The sequence below is a fragment of the Schistocerca serialis genome, unplaced genomic scaffold, assembly GCF_023864345.2.
Source record: "Schistocerca serialis cubense isolate TAMUIC-IGC-003099 unplaced genomic scaffold, iqSchSeri2.2 HiC_scaffold_1406, whole genome shotgun sequence".
NCBI classification, from domain to species: Eukaryota; Metazoa; Arthropoda; class Insecta; order Orthoptera; family Acrididae; genus Schistocerca; species Schistocerca serialis.
Window position 1 is genome coordinate 2,634,587 of NW_026047632.1, and position 26,297 is coordinate 2,660,883.

The window sequence follows — 26,297 nt, forward strand, 5'->3', positions numbered from 1 at the left end:
CTTCAAAAGACGAATCTCACCTCACTAACACTTATAAACGCAAGGACGCCATCAGCTGAGCGTGCATCATCTTCTAAAATGGGAGAATATCAGGCGACAGCTGTAAACAGGCATATAGCGGATTAAAATAGGGGCACTCAAGTAAATGGTGTCCCTTGAGAGCAGTGGGGACAGAGCAGGGGAGAGTCGCCACTTAGAAACATGTCGATGGCTAAAAAGACAGTGCTGGAGACTAGTTTTAAAATATTCTCCTCCCGACAACGAGGCCGGGATGATGATGTCCAAGCACAGGGAAGAAGGTTTGTGTCCCAATATTTATTATCCAGATGTACAGAGCAATGTGTGTGTGTGTGTGTGTGTGTGTGTGTGCGTGTGTGTGTGTGTGTGTGTGCCATAAAAGAGCAACACGATGACATAACACGTTCTGTATATCGGCAAAGGGAACCATGCGAACAGCGGGCCGAGGAAGAGAGACAGCAGCCTTTGCTTCTGTATCGGCTCCCTCGTTTCCACACATACCAACATGCCCTGGGATCCAGAAGAATGCCACAGAGATGCCACCTAAGTGGTGTATGTGTAGGCAGTCCTGAATCCAGTGGACCAGTGGGTGGATGGGATAGAGAGATGGTCGGGAAGCCAAAATCTAATAGGGGTGTTGTCAATAATATAGACATTCCCAACACCAAAGGTGGTCTTGGAGCCGTCAGTGTAAATAAATGTGGCATCCTCCATTTGTGCAAACAGAGCAGCAAATGCCCAGCAATAAACAGTTGGGGGGTGCTAACCTTGGGAAGGTGAGAAACGTCACGGAGAAGGCAGGTCCGAGGGAGAAGCCAGGGTGGTGTGTAGCAGTTGACAGAAGCAGATTCCCGGTGGTAGTAGAGAGGAAGGGCTGTCAGCATACCCTAAATCCAAGGAGGGTTCGAAAGAAAGGGCATGAGTCATATGAGCAGGCACAGAAGATAGACGACTAGCATAACGACTCAGAAGGACAGCTCTCCAACTGAACAGTGGAGTGTCAGCAGTCTAAGCGTAAAGGCTCTCCATGGGGCTAGTGTAAAAAACTCGAGATGTTAAACGCTGTGGTCGTGCGGTAGCGTTCTCGCTTCCCACGCCCGGGTCCCCGGGTTCGATTCCCGGCGGGGTCAGGGATTTTCTCTGCCTCGTGATGGCTGGGTGTTGTGTGATGTCCTTAGGTTAGTTAGATTAAGTAGTTCTAAGTTCTAGGGGACTGATGACCTAAGATGTTAAGTCCCATAGTGCTCAGAGCCATTTTTTTTTAAACGCTGTCCACAGTGGTGGACAGAATGTAGACGCTGAAGAAAAGACACTCATGTAGAGACGTAAACTACGCTTTTATAATCCAATTTCGAGCGCACTAAGGCGCGATCTGGGCAGAGGAGGAACACTGTCTGCTCCCCAGTAGATACCACTCAGAACATGGAGCGTGTTGAGCGATCGGAGATAGTGAGCCGAAAGATTTGAAACGTCGGAAGAACAGCTCACTTTCAAACATGTCCCAAGAATTTGGCGACGTCAGTGAACGGAAGGCCTACAGAGCCTATGTGTAGGGAACGTACATAAAACTTCGTACGACTCCAAAAATTTACACAGACGATCTTACTGGAAGCCAGTGTAGATGCTTTATGAGTGGAGGTGATCGATATATCCTTGAAGATGAGGTCGGAAAAGGCTGGTCCATTGAGAGCTGTAGTAGACTGCAAAATCATCGACCAAAAGGGAGCCTGAGACATCGGGAAGGAGGCAATCCATAACTGGGTCTATGGCGATGGCAAAAAGTACAACACTTAGCATGGAGCCCTGGGGCACCCTGTGTTCTTGGGAGAAAGTACGGAGTAGTGTTCACACGCACCTTAAATGTACGCTCTGTCATAAATTAACGAATGAAAAGGGGTTGCCAACCACGAAAGCCCAAGAGAACGGTGTGCGGATTACGTCTGCCCCCTCCAGATCAAAAAATACAGCTACAATTTGGCGTTTCCTGAGGAAATTGTACATGATATAAGTGGGGAGAGCAACAAGATGATCAAGGACAGAACGATGCTGTCGGAAACCGCATTGGTCAGTTGTTAAAAGGCTTCGGGATTCCAGCCACCACCCTAAATGCCAATTTACCATAGGCTCCAAAACATTACAAACCGTACGTGTGAGAGAGATTAGGCGATAGCTGGAGGGGAGATGTTTGTCCTTTCCCGGTTTTGCAACAGGAATGACGATTGCTTCCCGCCATCTTATGGGAAAGTTACTGTTGACCTTAAGTCAGTTACAAAGGCGAAGGAGGTATCATAACTAGGATATGATAGGTGCAGCAACATTTGGACGTGGATATCATCCAATCCCAGTGCAGAAGAGCGAGAGGGGGAGAGTGAATGTCTGAGTTCCAGCATAGGAAAAACGGCGTTATAGCTTTCACGACTTTGAGAGGAAAAAGCAAGAGGTCGCTCTTCAGCTAATCGTTTCTTCGGCAGAAATGCTGGTGGGTAACTAGAAGGGCTCAAAATCTCAGCAAAGTGTCGACCCAATGAGTTATGCATTGCGAGTGGGTCCACTAAGGAATCCTGCATTACAGTTAGCCCAGATGTCAGGGAGAGCTTGACGTGCTGGTTATCAGTCGGATTCGACTCCAAACAATTGATGTGGGAGTGTAGGTATTAAAGGCGCTACTAAAGAAGTCCCAGCTTGCCTTCTTGGTATTGCATGTGATGTGACAACATTGCACATGTAACTGCTTATGGCAGATACAGTTGGCCAACATAGGATGATGGTGGAAAACGCGAAGAGCATGTCACTGCACACGTACTGCGTCACAGCACGCTTCGTTCCGCCAAGGAACCGGGGGCTCATGGGCAATGGGGTGGTATAAGGTACTGAACGTTTCATGGCTGTAAGAATAAATTTCGTAACGTGAGTGACCTGATCGTCAATGCTATGAAATTTATGGTCATCAAATGTTGCTAGAGAGGAGAGAAGTGTCCAATGGCCTTGGGAAGACTTCCAGCGCCTTAGGCACATAGATGGCACTTGTGGCTGTCATCGAAGGACACATGGAAAATGGTGACTCAAGCATGTATCAGCAGCGAACCATTCAAGGTCAAAATGAGAGTAGGTTGACGTGGAGGCAGACAAAAATGTGGGTTCCCCAGTGCTGAGGCAAACGCTTGGTGGAAGAGGTCAATCAATAGGGAGCATCTCGGATAAGGACACAGAGATCCCCAAAGTGGCTGGTCAGCTTTGAAGTCCCTTACCAGCAAGTAGGGGGGTGGGGGCTGACCAAGGAGATGAAGCAGATCGGGTATTGCCACTGCTGTGGACGATGAGATGTATATGGTACAAACAGAGAAGGGAAAGATGTACAGCGCCAGCGCCAGATTGGAAGGAAGTGTAAGTGAAATGGGTGCTCCTGGATAGTATCATAAGTCCCCTGTGTGCCAGAACACCAGCAACAGAGAGGAGATCAAACCAGACTGATTGGAAATGAGGGAAGGCATATTGCAAAGGATAATTGACATATGGTGGACGAAAAAAGGAAAAATCTCACTATGGTAGTCGTAAGCTTAGCGACCACTGAGAGCTGGTGGCCAATGAGATGGAATGGCATTTAGTCAGAGGCAGAAGATCCTGACGCATACATTGTAGCTCTTGCCGCCACTAATCAGGTTGTTGATCGGCCACCAGCTTTGCATCTCTGAGAACACAGAAGCTGGCAGAGGGCGGATATCGCTGGGTGGCGCTGTAGAAGAGACATGCCATGGCAGAGGAATTGTGTTACTTACGAGCCTACTTTGAAGCAGGATTTTGAGATGAAGGAGTAGTAGATGATTGTGAGGTCTGGCTACATAAAAAGTCTTCGAGTAGGCTCTTTTTGGAAGTCCAGGCGTCCGATTTTGGGGTCCATGATTTAGCAGGAGCCGATGAAGGTTAAGCTCTGACGACAGTGGCGCTAAAGGTGAGATCGCAAGTCTGCATGGCTACCTCCTTAGTAGGTGGAGGAGAGGTGAGGATCCTCTGAGAGAGCAATGGGCTTACTACTGGCGAATAACACATTTTCCTTCACTCAGGTTTCCCAAATAATTCGTTCATTTTTAAAAATAGGACGTTCTCTAGAAGAAGCAGCGTGGTGGCCCATACAGATGAGGCAATGAGGGGATAGTGGTGGACAATCACCCTCATGGGCATCTCTACCACAGGTAACGCATTTGGCCATATTGGAACATGACTGGCTGGAACGATTAAACCTCTGATACCGACAGAAACGCGTAGGATTGGGGGTGTAAGGGCGAACTGAAATTATCTCATATCCCGCTACAATGTTCAATGAAAGATGAACTCTGTCAAACGTCAGGAAGAGAGTGTGGGTTGGTACCAATTACTTCTCAATCCATTTCATTACTCAATGTACGGCCGTTCCTCCCTGATCACACAGGTAATTTTGAATGTCCTCATTTGATAATCCATCGAGTGATCTTGTATAAACCACACTGCGGGTTGAGTTTAAAGCATGGTGAGCCACCCAGACAGGGAATGCCTGCAACAGTGTAGTTCGAAGCAATTTTTTGCCTGTTTCTAAGAACAAGGCACCATTTCGTAACTGGAACCAAGACTTCACAGGATCTGCAGTTGTGTCGACACCTTTCTGAATAATGAAATTGTTTACTGTTGAGTAGTCTTGACCGTCATACCGAGAAACAACTAGGAACTTTGGCACTGATTGAAGAATTTTCTATGGCTGAGAGACATCCAGCTTTCTCTTGTGGACAGAAATTGTTGAAGTAGAAGGAACAATTGCGGAAATATCCCCCACGATTACTGGCGTCTCCGATGACGTGCTCCTTCCTAGTGGGGGCCCTCTCTGAGGGCACTTCCGCCGTAATGATTGTCCACACCTCAGTTCACACCTCCCAAGAAACGGACGGAGGGAACAATCGGCAAGTTTGGAAGGTACCAGCTCAAGTAATCACCCCTCCCTGGGTCTGGCCTTTACCAGGTGGTACGTATGTGTCTTACTTGTCTACCCGAGGTGGGGAATTACGCGTCACCCCGTCACTGGCTACGTATGAGAACGCGTGGGTTTGTCTTCAGATGCACAGGGAGGAAAGAAAGAAAAAGGGATGAACAAAGATCAGGAAAGAAAGTAAAATTTCTCAAACGCCGCAGCGGAGAAGGTAAAGGGAAGAATCAGCGAAAGAGAAGGATAAAGTAAGGATAGAGACTTTACATTATAGAGATGAGAAAAGAGAAACCACTTCATTCGTTCAAAAGTGTCAGTCTCCGGATGTAGGCGCAAAACCTAAAACAAGGAGGAGAAGGGGAGAAGGAGAAGTTGCAGGGAAGAGGCGAGGGGGGGGGGGGGAAGGAATGGGGACTGGAAGGGACATGAAAAGGGAAGGTATGCAGACTGGAAAGGAAAGAGGGGTGCACCAGCTCGGGGTCCAGTGCTTGCCACGAACGTATCCATAAAAGAGTTGTGGACCCCCTGGAGGGGCTGTGGTTGCTTGGACTACCTGTTATACAATGGTGCAATCAACGTGGTCCAGATCCTGAAGAGGTTAGGCAGTACAGACCTTCTCCTCTGACTATTGCTTTTGTTTTGATTCTTGAATAGTTTAATTCTTGTTACTAGCACAAATTTAATCAAGAACTCTAGGATTATTTCTTCTTTCTCATTTCTACCAACGACCCTAAATTGTCTCAAACCTACATTTACTCTTCTGCCTGCTACAGCATTCCTACACCCCATAATTTTTAAATGTTTACATCCTTTTAAATACAGAGTTACAGCTCTCATACTCTCTTTGACTCGATTTTCTGTGTTTGACGTTGGCTTACACATCTGAGTTAATGTTGGTTGCTTTACTGATGGTGATGGGAGTAAATCACTGAAATGTTCACAACAGATCACTCTTTTCCCTACCAACGTATTACAATGTTATTTCTCTTATGATACAAGTCCCTGGTTCTCTGGATACCATCCCATTATTCATCTTCCCTTACGTTTCACCTTACTGATTCCCTTTTAATCTAGAATGAGCCATTACATTTCATTTTTTTTATTTTTGCACCTTTTCCACAATGTAGAGCTAATGTGTAAAGGGGGGGGGGGGGGTTACTCACCACAGGATGGCAGGGACAGTGGCTTCTTCAGGTGGAGGAGACGTGGGCAGTGCGGCCGCAGCAGGTGTCTGGCGGGGTGCGCCGCCAGTGGTGGCAGTGGTGGTGGTGGTGGCGGTGGCGGTGGCGGTGGGCCTCAGCTGCGTAGCGGCTGGTGCGCTGCAGTACAGAAAGAGGCAGAGTGTGAGCTGGCTGGCGTGTCCTCGTGGGGACCTGGGGGTGGCTCACGGTAGCCAGCACTGCTGAGGGACCGTCCACACACTGGCAGACGAGACGCGCCGAACACGGGGATAGCGCTCTACTTAATAAAAATGAATTACCAGTAAGCTAATAACAATCAGTCGCACCATCTGAGCTCCCCACATCAGTCACTCACAGCACCATCCAACAGGTAGTTCAAACCCAGGTGCCGCCAGAAGGTACATACAACAGCCAACACTTGCACAAAACGTAATTACAGAGTTACGGGACAGGTCACTTCAGGTACCATCACCCTCAAAACTATCCGAACGGACTGAATTCCACTGCATCTAATTTGTAGGCACCCACATAGTGTTACTGTCTTGCAGTCCCTCTGATCTCTCTTTGGTACAGCCATTTCACTCTACAAAATGGTTACTATAGGCACCACTTGAAAAAACGGATCTGCAACACTGTGAGTCCACAATGAGACTATCACGATAATGTGAATATTACGGAACATTTTATAATTAGAAGAGTCTTCAGCGCTTATAAACTCTATTTATTTAAATAAATGACATTTTAGAAACTAAGTTTCAACTTTAAATAACATGACGAAAACTTTTGTACTAGTCTAGCATCCACAACTCCAATCTAGCAACTGTTCTAACTAAGTACGAAAGCTCTTAAATATTGTATCAGCCGCAGGTAAGCCTGTGTGTGCATGTTGAAATGACGTAGCATAAAGTTGTGTGTTCGTTGAGGATTCAACCCAGCACCTAATAGGACTGTTAACTAAGCACAATAATACGTAATATACCAAATATTTCGCTGGTAGCGAGATGACAATCTGAAATGTTGAGACAAAGAATTTTTTTCCTCTCCTGGGATTTGAATCCTACTCCTATCATTGTTTTCTAGCACCAAATACACGATAAACATCTGCTTAGTTCACCTGTAACGAGATGTGCACATGTCTGAAGTGGAAATAACTACGAAAAGTTCTGTGTGGGGTGGGAATCTAAGCCTGCACGCAGCAACGTTCTTGACTGCACACAAGGAGACGTTGATTAACGAATTATTTTGCCAGTTGCTGGGAGTGACATGTTCTAACCTGAAATGATGGCTTGAAAGGTTTTCTGTGTGACGGAGTATAAAACAACACCAATGGTCGTCCCAGACAAGAGACGCAGAGGCGATAAAAATCATAATTACTTTCCTCCTTTAGTTTGATGTGCACATACTACAGTTTCAAATGACACAATGAAAATCTTCGCAGCCAACCACGATTACAACAGATGGTAATTACTACGTACATACCTCTGGGAAGCATTTCTTAGCTCAAAAGACCTTCATTACACCAGATGCGTACTGTTACATTCTCAGGGCTCACATTAGCCTTTAATTGACATTTTTTCTCAGGACCAACATTTTCTTTTTATAAAGCCAAGGCCCAATGGTTCAAATGTCCACCAGGCCATCCTGATTTACGTTTTCCTTTATTTCCTTAAATCGATCAACAGAAATGCTGAGACTTTTCCTTTGAAAGGGCATTATCGATTTCCTTCCCCACATTTGGGATCTGTAGATTCTGCTTAGTCTTTCAAGGTCTTGCAATCGATGGACGTTTAACCCTAAATTACTTTTCTTCTTTCTTCCTCAACATTTCCCATTTAATTCAACTGTCACACGAAAGTTGATTGGTGGCTTGCCAATAATCGATTGGGCTATACTGATAAACCATCACATGAAAGCAATCCTATCGAAATGGGAAAACTATTTTCCGATGTGATTTCTTCGACACATTTACCACATACATGCACAAAATAATTCGTGTACTGCCGGCCGTTGTGGACGAGCGGTTCTAGGCGCTTCAGTCTGGAACCGCGCGACCACTACGGTCGCAGGTTCGAATCCTGCCTCGGGCATGGATGTGTGTGATGTCCTTAGGTTAGTTAGATTTAAGTATTTCTAAGTTCTAGGGGACTGATGACCTCCGAAGTTAAGTCCCATAGTGCTCAGGGCCATTTGAATTTGAATTCGTGTACCGTTGTCGATTGCGTAAACAACAATCCTTATTACCTTCAAAAATAATTCATCACTTCAAGAATAATTTAGAGCTTCAAATAAAAAATTACGATTGATAAATATACTTTTATGCCAGCCTGTATGAGAACACATCAAGCAAAATCTCTACGACCTTATGCATGGATCTCCTTGTTCTAGTTAATTATACCTCTTTAGGCTACATGTATCAATGTAGTATACTAAATGAGAAAAAAATTGTGCACTTTCTTACGCAATTGCATGATACTTTTTCCTAGGCCTCCTTCCACACCCCTACAGCCTTTGGTACATTTTTCCACGTGGAATCTATCCGGAGTGATCATCTGTGATATGTAAACTACATTTACTGAAGACAAGCCTCGTCTTTGCCAAGATCGATGGTGTTAATAATAACAGAAGAAACTATAGTATCGAATGACAGCTTCAAAAACCTATTAGTTTGGATAAACGAAGTTGCTTAGTAGCTTAATACCACCTCACACTGAAAAATAAATTCCTTCTGAAAATATAAAAAAGGAAAGAGACTACCAGAATAACAATGGACCCATTCTCAGAACACAATAGTGACTGTTTATGATTAACTTCCTTATAAACCAAATGCGTCTCTTCTCTTAGTAAAATTATAAGCCTCTACCAAAAAAATAAAACACTAGAAAATAATTAACTGCCCTTGACACAATTACACACTACTGCAGTTATAAATATGACAACATTATCTGAAGAACGTTCTGAAATTTGACTGATACTTGTTGCCGAGTTTACTTTGTATGATCCAGTACTGGTGTAACCATAAACTCTTATAAAGTCACAGCTGCTCAGATGGGAGACAACACTTCCTGCAGAAATTTCTGCATCTTACGATAATGCCAGTAGTGCAGCTGACCGTTATGTTGTTTTATTTCAGCGATTACAAAATCAAGTCGAAAGCACACACTGAGTAGCTGAGGTAATTAGTGAACATCGATATGGATTAACAAGGAAAAGAATGAACCTCCAGCGAAACAGAATGCTCATCCAATGAGGAGCATCATTTGTTAACTGCAGAGCAATGGTACAGCACTGAGAGTAGTTCAGTGGTCTGTTGAAATGACTCTAGCTTCATATGCATAAGGTCTGCGTTCGAGTCACCGATCAGCCAAACACTTAACACCTACGAACAGGCCCTCTTCAGCTCTGCTAACTTCTCTCATACGACTTAAGGTTGCACTTTTCTTCCTAACCTACAATAAACACGACGTGCCTTCACTACCTACTGGAGGAGAGTCAGTGTAGGTTGGGCCATGACAGAGGCAGAAGTCCAGCAAGTGGAAGCTCACCATTAACCTTCCTTATACCAGAAACTTTATTTCATTACTGAACCAGTTGTCATGTAAAGTGACAGGGGACGTATTCCTGAAATGTTGAAAACGTTGGTACTGACCTGGGAGTCCAACTCAGACATCCCTTTGCCATGTCTTACACTTTTCGGACAAAACAGTTCCATCGTTTTGTGTTGTTCCCAACATACCAAAGTCATCCAGGTTTCAATTAAAAGCGCAGGTAAGGTTTTAAACAGTGGTCGGGTACATAAATTTCTATTGGGTGATTTCAGGTTGTGGCATTTGCACTGAAAATCATAGGTGAAAAGCTATTATGTTTTTTTAATGTTTCTGCATGCAATGTCAACAACAGCGATTGATGCGGGTTTCGACTCTCAATCATTTCAGATTTATAAATTACACTCCTAGTTACAGGTGAAAAACTGTTTCACAGTGAACACCTCTTCGTGTGACGTCAGTTCGTTCAAAATGGTTCAAATGGCTCTGAGCACTATGGGACTTAACATCTATGGTCATCAGTCCCCTAGAACTTAGAACTACTTAAACCTAACTAACCTAAGGACATCACACACATCCATGCCCGAGGCAGGATTCGAACCTGCGACCGTATCCGTCGCGCGGTTCCAGACTGTAGCGCCTAGAGCCGCTCGGCCACAACGGACGGCACGTCAGTTCGTGATAGCATGTACAGTGTTAAGTGTCCCAGTCGGCGCAGAATTTTTCCTCGCCTAATTTCTAGGTCAGACAGGAGCATATCTCGCTAGTGGTGAAGTAAATCGACATTGTACGTCTATACGTGGCTAGGAAACAACGATGATATGTGCTGGGTTCGAAATGCACTAAGGCAACACGTTGTTATGTAATCATTTCAGTTTCATGATCTCTCTAGTGGCGAAAAATTTCGATTCGTACCATTTTATTGTGCTTCATTCACAATCCCTGCCCAAAACAAAACTTTATGCAACAAAATGTTTGAACATTCACACACGCTGGTACATGTAGTTAAAATGATTGTCAAGATCTATCGTGGTTATTTAGCAGAGACAGTAGTGCCTGGACTGGACTCCTGGATCCCAGTCCAGCACAAATGCATGTCGTTTGAAGCTGAATCTTGCCTGTTTCAAATGTCATCTATTGTGATCAACTTGAGTTGACAAGCATTGAGGACTGTCACCTCTAGTTACGGATTTCTTGTTATTTACGGTATTGTGGTATTGGTTTTCATATGGATAATAGCCGTGAAGGGCAGTTTTCTCCAGTGGTCTCTTGTGGTAATCATTTTGTATAGTGAAATGACTGTATCGGAAAGAGAGCAGACAAACTGCAAGACAGTTATGTTATGTGGTTGTGTACAAACCAAGTGGAACGCAGTTCAGGTCATTCGGCTACTCTGAGAATGATAACACGTCCATATCAATTGGACAGGCACGACACTGTTCTGGTTGTGAAAGAAATTTTAATGTAATTAATGTGACACTTCGATCATCAGACAGCGTTGAAAGCATGTTTTAAAGACTGGCAGATAGTGAAATGGTCGAAAAGATGTTTCAAGCTGTGTATGAGAAGGAATTCAGTACATCAGGCGGTGCAGGAGGGTGAAAATCATGATTTAACGACAGAAAGAGGCTGTGGAAGTTTGAAATTGACCTGTTATAACAGTATTATCACATAAATCTAAATGACATCCAAGAAATACAGTTGACAGAAAAGTAAGTGTTTTTCAAGCGAGCATCCTCTCTTTGTAAGCACACATGAAACCATGAAGCAGTTAAAGGAAGCTGTGTCATTCTCCAGTCATGGAAAAACTAACACCGTGTGTGTGTGTGTGTGTGTGTGTGCGATGATATTGCTGTCTGTCAGCTGTGCTGGGGACTTGCTACGGAAATAAAATGAAGTTTGTCCTCCACATACAGTAGACATGAATGGTAAATTCCATGTTAAACTGACGTCTAGAAGGCCTGCATGGAAACAAGGGGAGGAGGATGAACATGGGATAATGAGCCATGGCAAAACGAAAAATATAAAAGCACTGTATCAATACACTGGGTGAAGTAAAAATAATTCTGCCTGTATGCGGTTTGATGTATCTCATTGTAATTACTATTTAAATCGTAGGCACCTGTGGTGTATAAAATTTGAGCGTGATGCTAAGTATAATTTTTGAGGGAGAGCGGGAGGGGCGGGGGGGCGGGGGAGGGGAATCAGACACTGAAAGACGGTTGCAGCCCGAAAACTGAACATTGTATGTGTGTCAAACAGACACCCAATAGTGTGGGAAGTATGAGGCAGTGACCTGGGTGAAGATCACGAATTACGCCAAGGACCTAATATACATCAAGATAATTTGTAAAATGTACACAAAGATTACTGTTAGTAAAAAGATTACCATTAATAAAAACTTTCTCAAACTTAAGAACTCGTGTCATATCCCAAAGCGTGCAGGACAAGTCTGGAGTAATGTAGAGAAATACATTTACGTGTGTTGTTTTAAATTTTTTTCAAGAACGTAAACAGCAATTGTAATATGTTCATTGTTTCAATTTGTTTCATATTGATCTTTATTGAATAAAAGAGAAACACACTAAATGATTTACAATACAGGCTATAAGTTTGTTAAAATTGGTTCAGGGAATGCAGATAGTGTCACCTTAGACAACATTTCCAGTATCTCAAATAGCACATAAAACATTACGTAAATATTAAAATTTCGTTGAAAAATAAATGACGATTTATCAGTGTATGTGGCAATTACACTTGTACAGACATATGTAACTGTAACATGGTGCAGGAAAAAAAAAAGAAATTTTGGTCTCGGAGACTTTTAATGTTCTGACTATCAAAGGTGGAATAGCAACAACAATAGGTAGGATAGATAATGCCATAGGACGTGCCACAGTAGGACGAAAGTCTGTGGTACTCATTGGGTGGCTATAATAAAACCATAGAGCAATAGAGACAGGCAGACAAGGGTGGGATACCTGTTAATTGAAGACGCAGTAAACCATCTTATTCTGTGTGTCACAGAGGGGAATATATCCAAGTACTGCACGAGCTTTATATAACGGGTGAGCAGAGAGGAGAACGAAATGAGGTGGGAAGACTCAGTTTTACGGGACCAGCCGGAGCCGCCGCGACTCCTGGCTTGTGGTGCAGTCAGGTGGTCTCAGGCTGCGAGAGGTGTGAGCAGCCATACACTGGAGCACCGATGATTCCTCCACCTGGTTTTCATCTTCCATACAAGCCCTGACAGCGACCCATTATTCTCTCATATAACGTGCCTTTAGAGCAATTCAAAATCTTCCGTGTACTGTTTCGATTTACTGAGAACAAAGAATTATGTTGAGAAAGTTACTGACATTAGGCTTGCACGTAGAAAGAAAAGTGACACACAAGTATGCAACAGACTGAGGTGTGAATAGCGATTACTCTGTCTGCTTTACTACACAAAGAAAATTCTACAGATCAACATGAGCAACTGAAAACTGTGAAGATGTTGCCGCCCTCCTCGAACGGTTCTGCAATACGCTACCTTGCTCGTGGTGTCCGTCGTAAGTGACTTACTTGGTCGTCGTCTTTATGCTGCATGACACTATTCAAAGGTGTCTCATTGTCGTCAGCCGCAGAGGCAACTAAACAACTTTAAACGTTACTGTATGTGAACAGGCTCACAGCAACCCGTACAGGCTCCCGCCTGCAGACTACACACACCACTGTGTCTGAGCCTTTGCTGGGCACTGCAGCTTTGTGTCCACAGCAGACTGGCTCATGCCGTACTCACACGGTAGTGCACGTACCCCTTGTTTTGACACTTAACACCAAAACCTAAAGAACCACTTTTCATATACATGTAGTTTAACAGAGTAATGTCTACAAACTGACCGTCACCAACGAGCAGCCCTTACAGCTAACTATCGATACTTCTACGAGTGAAAGGCAGACCTGTCTCGAGCGACAGTCGATAAATGTGGTCCATCACCTGTCAGTTCCAGCACCGTCATATCCTGGCTGTGTCGGACTGATGACACTGGTGAACAGCTGCGTACCTTAAATAATACCATCTTCAAGAGTTACCTTTTCTTTCAGCACATTTTATTTGCACGGCCAGCTCCGGAAATGGTAGATATCTCATTTCCATAACTTTTTCTACAGCGGGATCTTACTTGGTCTGGAAAGCGCTTGAAATGGACGTATATCAAAATACTAAAAAGGTAGTAAAGAAGAATAGTAGTACTCTATTCGACGAGATATTCTACCTTTTACCCGTTATTCAAGAAAACAACATTGTTTTATGACTGGAATGTGTATCATTCGTCACTTAACAAGCAGTCGTGCATATAGCCTTGCAGGAGTTGTTTCACACAGGGGATCAACGACCTACTGAAACCCTGAGAGTGTTTCTGGGAAACACTGCACACGGGAAGCAGGCCTACTCAGCCTGTAACTCATTCTCGGCACTTCTCAAATAGTCGAACAGGACAGCACCCAAAAACCAAGCACAGCACAACATGTGATAGCCAGCCGTTGAGAATACCCTCTCCCTTCAACTAACATGTATACTATCATTTTCTACATGAGGTCACGGTACCTTGGCATTGCAAATGGTACTGATACCAGTAGATAAAGTTCATTGATATAGTTTCTCTACTACAAGGTCTAATTTTGGCTGAAGAAGTTCTCAAAATATGGTTCAAATGGCTCTAAGCTCTATGGGACAATATCTGAGATCATCAGTCCCCTAGACTTAGAACTGAGTAAACCTAACTAACCTAAGGACATCACACACATCAATGCCCGAGGCAGGATTCGAACCTGCGACTGTAGCAGCCGCGTGGCTCCGGACTGAAGAGCCTAGAACCGCTCGGCCACCGCGGCCGGCTAAGATATTCTCAGGTACTGCTTATTTTGACTGTGTAGACTGTGTGCATTACATCCCCTGACTCGTTCTCTGAATCACACGGGAAATCACTATCTGTTTACTGGATTTACTTCGCTTCACTAATAACAGTCGCTGAATAATCCATTTTAAAAACAACAATTCGAAACAGTTCCGTATAAGTCAAGAATTAACATGGGCTAGGTGTGAGCAATGAACGTGAAAGGTTGGCTGTATACTCTTATGTGATATATAAGTGTGTGAGAAAAACTGTCTCTGGATATTGAAAGAAACATTTTAATTTCTATCCATAGAAAGAATATTGACTTACAAAAGGAAAAGTTACTGAACATTTTAGATAGTTGTCCATCCAACCGAAATAGTAAATTTATTTCCATAAAAAGGTGAAGCCACATGTTCAGAAACACACTTTGGTGAAAAAAAAAGCGTTCGGGACTGCTGGTGATCACACACACACACACACACACAGACCACGCTGTCGTCGCACTGCTCCAGCGACAGCCGAGTCTCTCCAGACTGGAGGACAGCTGGCGCCACACATGCAGACAGACGTCGCTACTAGTGGCCACGCCCACAACACAGCCTAAAGCGTCCACACGTGACTGTTCAGACGTCGACGGACGCGTAGAACTGGGGGGAGGAGGTACGACCAAGCCTGGAACACTGCCAGACAAGCGTCACAGACGCCGCGAGGCCACACCTGCACCACATCATTAGCTATGAAGCTTGTCAACGAGCAGATTTGTTGAGTCAGATGAGCAACTGTCGGTTTGAGACGGAATAACAAGTAGCTTATGTTGATAGTTCTGCAAACTTCACTAGAGGAACGTTGTAAACGAACATGTGTTAATTTCACCCATGCAATCACACGTCGATCTTGTAACCGCCTCCTACAGCTGCAGACAAAACGGAATCTGAGGAGCAAATGTTAATTAATCTACATCTAAATCTACATCTACATATATATCTACATGGATACTCTGCAAATCACATTTAAGTGCCTGGCAGAGGGTTCATCGAACCACCTTCACCATTCTCTATTATTCCAATCTCGTATAGCGCGCAGAAAGAATGAACACCTATCTTTCCGTGCGAGCTCTGATTTAGAATATTTTATCGTGGTGATCGTTCCTCCCTAGGTAGGTCGGTCTCAACAAAATATTTTCCCATTCTGCGGAGTAAGTTGGTGATTCGAATTTCATGAGAAGATTCCGTCGCAACGAAGAAAGCCTTTCTTTTAATGACTTCCAGCACAAGTCCTGTATCATTTCTGTGACACTCTATCCCATAAAAAATGATTGAAATGGCTCTGAGCACTATGGGACTTAACTGCTGAGGTCATCAGTGCCCCAGACTAACCTAAGGACATCACACACATCCATGCCCGAGGCAGGATTCGAACCTGCGATCGTAGCGGTCGCGCCGTTCCAGACTGAAGCGCCTAAAATCACTCGGCCACCCCGGCCGGCTCTCTCCCATATTTCGCGATAATACAAAACGTGCTGCCTTTTTTTGAACTTTTTCGAAGTACCTCGTCAGTCCTATCTGGTAAGTATCCCACACCGCGCAGCAGTATTCTAAAAGAGGATGGACAAGCGTAGTGTAGGCAGTCTCCTTAGTAGCTCTGTTACATTTTCTAAGCGTCCTGCCAACAAAACGCAGTCTTTGGTTAGCCTTCCCCACAACATTTCTATGTGTTCCTTCCAATTTAAGTTGTTCGTAATTGTAATACCTAGGTATTTAGTTGAATTTGCGGCACTTAGACTGATTTATCGCTTAACCAACGACTTCCTTTTAGCACTCATGTGGATGACCTCACACTTTTCGTTATTTAGGGTCAACTGCCACTTTTCGCACCAATCAGGTATACTTTCTAAATCGTTTTGCGGTTTTTTTTGACCTTCTGAAGACTTTATCAGTCGATACACGACAGCGTCATCTGCAAACAACCGAAGACGGCTGCTCAGATTGCCTTCAAATTCGTTTATATAGATATGGAACAGCAAAGGGCCTATAACTCTACCTTGGCGAACGCCAGAAATCAGTTCTCTTGTATTCGATGACTTTTTGTCAGTTACAACGAACTGTGACCTCTCTGACAGGAAATCACAAATCGAGTCAAATAACTGAGACGATATTCCATAAGCACGCAATTTCACTACGAGCCGCTTGTCTGGTACAACGTCAAAATCCTTCCTGAAATTGAGAAATACTTAGTCGATCTGAAATCCCTTGTCAATAGCACTCAACACTTCATGTCAATAAAGAGCTAGTTGTCTTTCACACGAACCATGTTTTCTAAACCCATGTTGACTGTGTGTCAATAGACAGTTTTCTTCAAGGTAATTCATAATGTTCGAACACAATATATTTTCTAAAATCTAGCTGCATATCAACGGTAACGATATGGGCCTGTAATTTAGTGCATTACTCCTACTACCTACCTTGAATATTGGTGTCACCTGTGCAACTTTCCATTCTTTGGGTACGGATCTTTCGTCGAGCAAACGGTTGTATATGGTTCTTAAGTATGGAGCTAAGCATACTCTGAAAGGAAAGTAAGTGGTATACACTCTGGAGCAGAAGACTTGCTTTTATTAAGTGATTTAAAGTTGCTTCTGCAACGTGCGTGTGGGGCACACGATACTCCTTAAAGCCTATACTATGGTAAGTTAACGGGCTTCACTTTATGAGAAAGGCTTTTCGTATAGATATTTACCGCGTGTACCTGAATGGTGGCAAATCAGACTTACACCCACTCTGTAATAACAATGATACATCAAGTAAGTTCAAAATGCAATTACACGTCAGGATGGACAAAAAGCAATACAGAAGATGCTACCAATTTGTTAATAATACGGTCGCCAGCCTAATTAGGCATTAACTGAGTTTCTTCCCTGTACAAGATGACAGATATTCGTGCAACGCAACCAGTAGTAACACTGCATAATATAGTAGAATTTTAGAACCAGAAAATCTATTGAACTGATAATTTCACTTTCTGTACTGATATGGAAAAACCATGAGTACATAACACTACACTATAAAGTTTACTACAAAACTTCGTACTGTCTATTGATCTGATTAAAATCGGGCATAGGTTACCCTAGAAATAGCACTTTCGAGTCACACATACAATGTCAGTTTTGATAAAGATAAAACACTGATAAATTTTGGCTTTTATATTGGCTTTAACTTTTGCTGGTCAAATCAATTTAGAGCACTTGAGAATTCAAATGAATAAAAAAAAGGGGGGAGACCCTGAATCTGTTATGTTTACTGTAATAAAAAAATTTGATTATTGATATCATTATGGACTCAAGATTTCCAATATATGAGTTACTACTCTTTTTATCTTATTTCCTGCTCATTTAAATACCATTTTTACATAGTTAGGTCTGCAAGTAATTATTATTAACACAAAGTTTAATTTTTCATTTCGGGACACTCGGATTGCACAACATTTGGAAAGGATCCTATCTAGGTTAGTTGTGAGGATAATTAAATGATAGGACGGTTCTGGTGAAATTTAAGTTGTTATTGAACAGTGTGGAACAAAAGTAACACTGGTCCATACGAATACAGTACTAAAAGTTTCAACCTGTTCGTATCGATGCTGCGGTTGGCGGGCGGCGAGATGGCGAGGCACAGAGCACACATACAACCACAGCTATGGCTCTTGACGTATCGGCACTTTAATTCTTTTTAGCGTCGCAATGCTTCTCCATTTAGTGCTGTATGGGCGTTGGAACGGCATACCCGAGGCTCAATGAAACTACGTCTTCCAGGAGAGCCTCCTCGCTCCAGAACGTGTTGCTCAAACCAGTGCCAGACTCCTACTACTACTGCTGAGCCCGTTGTGCCGTACAGTGCCCGCGTGCATTTTCCCGCGCTCGCCTGCCATCCACCTTTTACCGCTCCCTTACAGACAGGGTATTCACCCGAGGTTTTGCATTCTACATATCCTAACACACTGCCTACGTATGGATCAGACGCACAGTTACAATTTTAAACATCTTACAATAGTTTCAACATTTGTTACATTTCAATTCTATTACAATATTGCTTGACACTTGACATAAACATTAATTTTCACATTGAAACTCGTTTACAGTTTTCTTAACACAATGGCATGAAACAAAAAAGAAATGAAAGTAGAACATCCATTACTCAAGTTTATCGAAAAATCAAATGGAGAAAAAAAATTTACTTATATGTACAGTAGTACAGCGTTGTTGTTGTTACTTCACTACTCCGAGGATGTTTACTTCTACGTTACTCATGTTGTCAGCTGTTCTCGATTCGAATTCTGGAATATTTACTTCGTCTTCTTTTGTGGAGGCATTTCGGAGGTCTGTGTTTAGCAACTCTGTTTTGGAAGCACTGTCTTCGATAGTATCTCCATTGCTATCGCGCAGAGAAGGCATTGATTGTTTCTTGCCGCTAACATATTTCACATACGACCGGAATCTCTTTGGCTGTTCTGCCAGGTTTCGAGACAAAGTTCCGTTGTGGAAATTGCTATAGGCATCTCGCATTGAAGTCCGCGGTAAATTTCGAGCTTCTGTAAATGACTACCAATCTTGGGGATTTTGTGTCTGTTTAAATTTGGTATGTTTGTTTCGTTGTTTCTGCAACTGCGTTCTAACGCGTTTTGTGTACCAAGGAGGAACAGCTCCGTCGTTTGTTAATTTATTTGGTATAAATCTCGAAATTGCTGCTAAGACGTAACAGTCTCCTGAAAACAATAACAGACGGAAATACGAATGGGAAAAGAAGCAGAGGAACATGGCAGCTGAAATACCTCATTGAAGTTATGAAAGATGTCAGCTGCAACTGTACCGCAGAAATGAAGGGACCAGAGACGTGGGGACTGGAGATGCACTACCAAACATGATTGGACTGCACACTAAAACACACACACACACACACACACACACACACACACACACACACACACACCGTTAGCGTTAAATTAATGTTGCTTTCGTCCTAACTAATTTCACTCTTTGTTTCCCACATGTGTAGTTCAGGTAACAACAAAAAATTACACATATACCAAATATTATCTATCCCAGTGTTAGATCACTCGTTCTTCAACACACTCATACAGAACTTGCAAAGCTGCGACTGATGACAGTTTTCTGACTCAGTATCTCACAGTTTGCAGTGACGTGTTATGCCTGCTCAGGAACACTACTGCTGTAAGGCAGGACTGAGTTCATCGACTGGATGTCAAAATGTTTTGATTCCTACACTGAAGGTAAATTAGCACGGGACCTTGCCTTTTAATGTCTTCTTGCACATATTTATAGTTCCGAATGATTTCTGTCACACAGACAACACATACAAACGAAAGTACTCCTGATAGATGACTAGCAGGTGTTACAGCAGTTTATAACTTTGTAGTCCACGTCGTGTGACTTCCATCATAGAGCCAAAGTCATGCTGTCTGAGGAGTTTGTTTGTCTTCGACCCTTTCTTTTTTTCTCCACTTGTACAATTAACGCTTCGATTTAGGATAGCGGTTACACCGAGACAAGCTGGTATTTGAAACACTGGAAGGTTTGCAACGGAGTAAACTGACGAACTGTGAGTACTCTTGTCGTTTAGGTCTTACGTTTGTACTGTTCTGCAGTGTGACTCATTCTGCAGTCCAGACCTATTTTGACAACGTGTGTGTAAGGCACAGTACGTAACGCGACACCCACCATCTGATCTCTGTGCACCTGAGACACGGTCCCAGACCAACACCACTGCGCAAACTTTTCCCAACGACAAGAGCGTAAGTCGATCCACTGCTCAAGTGAACCGAAAACCTTATAGCGACAGCTTCAACAGATCACATCACAAATAAGGAAGCTATACATCTCCCTAGGTGTAGCCTACACTTACGACAGATTGTCACACTGACCTCTTTCAGTTGAACGAAACACTTTTCCACTTTTGGAAGGTGAGACGGGTGGTCGAACACAGAGCAGACAGAAAGGAATCGCACAGTGGGTGCAGGGCAGGGGCCAGCGAGACCGCTGCAGAGGCGTCGCAGACGGCCGGCTGGCGGGGGCGGCCGCCCCTGCTGTGTGCAGAGCTCAGCTGGCAGGCAGACACACACACACACACACACACACACACACACACACACACGTGGAACTCACTGACAGGGGGAGGGACCGCGGCTACCCTTCAACGCCGGCATCTGTGGTATGTGCAGGCGTCCGCCGCAAATGAAAATGAGCGACATAGCAGCTCCATACAGCCAAGCGAACTGCGGCATGGTTCGGTCGCTGCGTGAGCCATTCATGGCAACCTGGTTCCCAGGTGGCGGTTGGGGCAGGGGGAACAGTTTTGAACAATAATCTCAGGATCGTGAGTACGAGTCCCTCTACGGAAACTTATCGATTTTTTTAAAATTTATTTCCATTTAACTTTTAAAGTGGAATTGATCTTCCTCAGTATTCTGAAACATTAATACTGTCTAATCAAGTCTGTCATGTGTTTATGTTCGTGCAAGAACCGACGGAATATTCGATAAGTAGCTTTCCTGTCACTCTCTGCGCTACTTACATTTCAAAAAACCCAAAGTAAGGCTCAGCACATGGTAAATGTTAACATTTTCATAAAACGGAAAGGCAAACAAATCCACAAATATACGACGAGATTTTTCAAGCTAAACGATCGCCGTCGTGCACTGTTGAAAGTGATTCTTCACGAAATGCAGTCCGCAGTCGTCAGGCACAGAATTTGATCAAAAAGCTTCACAACCATTCTTGTCTCATCGTGAGAGAAAAGGAAATGACATCCAAAGAAGACTGCGTCAAAATATATTCCATTACACATCACCAGCTATCTTCGGCAATATTTGGCGAAATGATGCATTACGTGTGGTTTGCTGCCAAGCTACGCACTGAGGGAGGACTTTTTATGTGTCTAAATCAAGTTTGTTTTCCTCGGAAATGCTAAAAACAAGCATGTAACTGTAAAAATTCTGCGTTTGCAGCATGTGTAAGATGCCGAGAATATCACTGCTTTCCGTATTTTTAAGACGAATATTGGCCCAGCACTTGTAAATCATCAACTGTAAAATGTTAAAAGTATCTAATTTTACACACAAAGTTCTCATACGCGCCCTACAATCCTTCCTAGAAATTTACGAGATCGTGCTGAAAAGCAGCGCCTCCGAATTTTTTAATGTGTTACCAACATCGGCTGAGGTATTACACGTCGAGCACGTTACTCTGTCACTTCACCGCTTCGCTGACACCTGTTACAACCGTCTGCCGCTAGAGGGCTGTCATTTGTAGCGAGTGACATGGCGCTGTGCAACGTAATTACATTCGAGCGTGAGAAACGGTGTGCTGTACTCCAGTTCCTGGCCGCAGCAGAGTCCGCCCACACACGCAGCGCCGCCTCCTTCCACGTCACACAGCCGGACCTCACACGGGCGCCGCGACGTTTCCGATCCCCCGACGCCCCGGAGCCACCGCCGTCCGTCATCCTCCGCACAGTCCCGACTTGGCCCACGACTATTTTCATGTGCGCCAGAAACTTAAAGAAATGCCTTCGAGGACTTTGCTCTGGTGGTGGTGAAGTGGTGCGTGGAGAACTGAGGTTGTGGGTTCGTCCAAAAAGTCAAACATTTTACAGTGGTGGCGGCGAGAAGCTGGTCTGTTGTTGGGAGAAACATGTTCGTCGCAAGAGTGGCTATGTTGATTAATAGATGCGTAGACATGAAGGATAAAAATGTAGGTAAAGTTTGATATATTTAAAGCGATTTAATTTACTTTCCCATTGGCTATTATGCATTTTATTAAAATATTAATAATCACAATGCCCTGAGTATTATTCCAGTTTATTTGCAGAGTGACATACATAATGGAAAAAACTAAATAGACTGCACGTAGAGACTCGATCCCAGGAACCTCGGATTAAAGCTCTGGGGCACCAACTGCTTGCTGTGAGCTGTGCTGACGCAGATAACTCATTCCTCGTCCGACCCGCGCCAAAAAACCTAATGTCTGCTAGGCGCTTGGTCTTCTGGAGCCCCCATTTATGTAATTTTGATTTCTGGCTGAGCCCTGCATAGACTATAAATTTGGAGAGAATCAGTGTCGACCAGCAAGTAAGCTGCCCTTGTGCGTGTAAAGTATTATACAGACCTCTGTTCGACAGGCAGAATAATATCTGGAGGCAAAAATGCAAACGATCTGAAATTATTCAACCTTACACTTTCCCAAATTTCCTCATTTATGTACGCATCTGGCACCTCTTGGAATATAAGAGATATCATTTTCTGCATTGAAGAGCAACCCAGCAGGCAGATGCAGGAGCTAAGTGACGAACATTTGGATCATCATTTATTTGTCATATTGCTTTTAGTGGCAGCAGTCTCTGAAGAGATGCCTGGCACACGTTTGATGCAGCTCTTTCCATCTGAGCAGAGGGGTGCGTGTTCAAGGGAACTGAATACTGTCAGGAAAGAAAGGCGTCCGGGAGCGACTGGCTGTGTCCTACAGTAAGGGACCAACTTTGGCGTTTGCCTAAACTGAAAATGAGAATCCACTGATAATCATTTTCAGCGTTGGCGGCGGATGGATTCAGACCATCTCGCCTCCCGAATCCAAGGATTGCTAGCTCAGCGATTCAACGCGCAGACCTACCGGAAGTCTGTGGACAATGTAGGAAAACCGGTTGTTGTACACTGTTTTACAATAAAATGAAATGCATCCTGTGCGGCTACTCCCGGAGGAGGTTCGAGTCTTCCCTCGGGCATAGGTGTAAGTGTTTGTCCTTAGGATGATTTAGGTTAAGTAGTGTGTAAGCTTAGGTACTGATCACCTTAGCAGTTAAGTCCCATAAGATTTCACACACATTTGAACTTTTTTTTTAAATGCATCGCAACAAACGATGGAATTTATTTTCCTTTACATTGCGTGTTTAGTCATTTGACATTGCATAAATGAGTGCTTATTTTAACATTTAATTGTGCATGGAATTGCTGGCTTGAGGGGAGAGATGAAGGGCGCTGCCGGCTTGGAGGAATTCAAGCAGCCCGCTTTTGGAAACGAACGAACTACAGAATGTGTTGTCATCCTTCCGCTCTCCAAACCCCCCCCCCCCCCCCCCCCCGAAAAAAAAGTTCCACATCGGAACTGATTTTCATAACTGATACTACCCAAGTGACCAGATTCGGTGATAATTTGCCATTTTCTCTACTAATGACAGAATACTCAGCAATTTTTTTTTTGAAGTAATACAGCCATCACCATTTAGGCGATATTTTTCTTTATCAGCGCGATTTTTGAGCAACATAGCTGAATCCAAGTGTATTTTTATGCACTGATTTTAATTTAATGTTATTTTCCATGATATTTAGCGCTCCTTAGCCTTGTGAAATACTGAAATATTGCAACCCCAAAGATGTACTTGCCTCCAAATAGCGACTCCATGCTAAAACTGAACTGCTATAGGCAGGTAATTAGGCTATTACAGTAGCGCGTACATACTCTCAACTTACCATAACGCTGGCGGACGAACCAAAATTGGCTTGTCTCTTGTTTCTTGTCAGTAACTTCAGCTGAAATTACCGATTGAATTGGTTAACAAAACCGAACTCAAGCAAGGCCAACAATTGGTTTTGGCTAAGAGATCGATGGGCGGTAGCGGTAGCTACAAATGTGTCGACAACTCAAATATATCTTTGATCTTACTGACTACTGATAGTGCGAATTCCCCTTTCCGTCATGAGATTTGAAAATCAAAATATCTTTCAATTTCACTACATGGCAACTACGTGGTTTAGATGATAGCGGAGGGTAGGGGGGGGGGGGGTTGCACCATTTCGTGTAGTTAATTTTGCTGCTGCAGGATGCGTTCCTTCTTTATTTGCTCTTAGTGCTACTGGGAGCGGCTGCCATCTCTCTCTCTCTCTCTCTCTCTCTCTCTCTCTCTCTCTCTCCCTTCCCCCTCTCTCTCTCTCTGTGCGTGTGTGTGTGTGTGTGTGTGTGTGTGTGTGTGTGTCTGTGTGTGTGTGTGTGTGTGTGTGTGTGTGTGTATAAATTCCCGTACGCATGGTCTAGGCGTAACGTATTTGACTGATAACCACGACGTCCTTCGTCTTCGGTACCAATCTCGCCACTGATTAAATTTTGAATAAAAACCATCAGCATAGGCGGCCGAAGACTTCCAGCATAGAAAGTCACCCTCGTTCGGCCAGCGGCCTTGTCAGAGAGGGCGGAGGAGGGGGCAGAGGTCCAGGGCGCCCTCTCGCTTCTGAAAGGCCGAAGAATCTGCCACGATCGACGGTATGAGGATGCAGAAGGCAATGGAAACCACTATGTTGGTACTTAGTAGGTGATAAAACATTTTGTCACTGCAAAAATTTGTAAGAGCAAGTACGGATTTGTCGGAAAAACTTAACTACAATTCTATATCATAAGCATTCTAATCATTGAGAATGACAGAAAAACATTACAAGAAAAGGAAAAGAAAATCGTAACCATCTTTTTTGTTACTCTTTTTTTGCGAGATGGCCTTCTGGCTTGTTCTAGCGAATGTCTGAACTGAGCGGAACTCTTGATTTGTGTGTTAATGTACTCCACACTGCATCAGAGACATCGTACAGTCGAAACCGGTTGTAACGACGTAGAAGGAACCGAGGGTTTACGGTAGTTACATCCGACAGTTGCGCAAACCGGTTTTTGCTTTGGTTTTTAACAAAATTTTCGTGTCGGTAAGTTTTAGGCTGTCATGGAGTTGAGTGTTGAAAAAGTAGCACAGATATAGAACACATACAGTACCTGAAAAGCACTATTTGTGGAGAGGGACTGAAGAATATTGTGCAGTATGTGCAGCAATAAAATGCCATCAAAACTCGAAAACCTTCAATAAGTGAAGAAAGAAGGAGCGACAATGTAAACTGCTCACTCACGTCGGACATGATCCTGGACGGTGAAAGAGATAAAGTGTTGGGCACTTTTAGAACCTGCAGTGACTGCTGTGTGGTAGAGCAGTCAGGAAGGACACACCTGAGCTTCAGTCACTGTTTCATGAAATTTAACCAAGAGTACCAAGATGAAGACAGACCACTGTGTACATACGTTACAGGCAGGCCTACACTTCCTCCTAAGTTTCTCTTTAAAATGTTCTACAGGTGTGATGAAGACTACTGAAACACTGGAAATACTTAACACATGTGACCACAAGACATCAATAACGAATACACTGTTACTCCATCTCTGTTCTATGAAAAAATAACACACATTGGTGTTTAATTTTCTAGTTTTCTATGACCACAGCATTGTCAATGTTGTTACATTGTTCATCAGTTGCCTTAACTTTAAATGCAGTACACTAACGAGTACTACAATATACTTTCCTACTGAAAGTAATCTGTTATAATAGTTTGCTTTTCGCATCTAAGATGTGCGTACGCATTTTGCATTTGACGATGTATTCGTTGCGACACCTGATTTGAAGAGAACAGTCTGCAGAAATCGAATGTTCGAAAGAAAGTGCTACGTCCCGAAATACCCAACAAACAAAAACTAAGATTTGACCTTACAACCGAAGCATTTCTTCGAAATTGGAACAAAAATCTTAATTTTATACCATAAGTCGCAAAAAGAGCTGCCGTACTAAGCGACTTTTTAAATATAGCGTTCACACACGATTTAGATTTTAGATTTTAGTGTTATAGCGAACAAGTCGTT

At 43.5% G+C, this 26,297-nt stretch overlaps 1 protein-coding gene across 1 annotated transcript in view; it reads right to left on the bottom strand.

Moving 5' to 3' along the window:
- Positions 1-26,297, bottom strand: part of LOC126442767 (uncharacterized) — a 79,782-nt gene that overhangs the window by 10,712 nt on the left and 42,773 nt on the right. Inside the window, exon 3 of the mRNA XM_050090797.1 lies at positions 6,133-6,288. Within this exon, the coding sequence (XP_049946754.1) occupies positions 6,133-6,288 (156 nt within the window). The remainder of the gene's footprint in view (positions 1-6,132; positions 6,289-26,297) is intronic.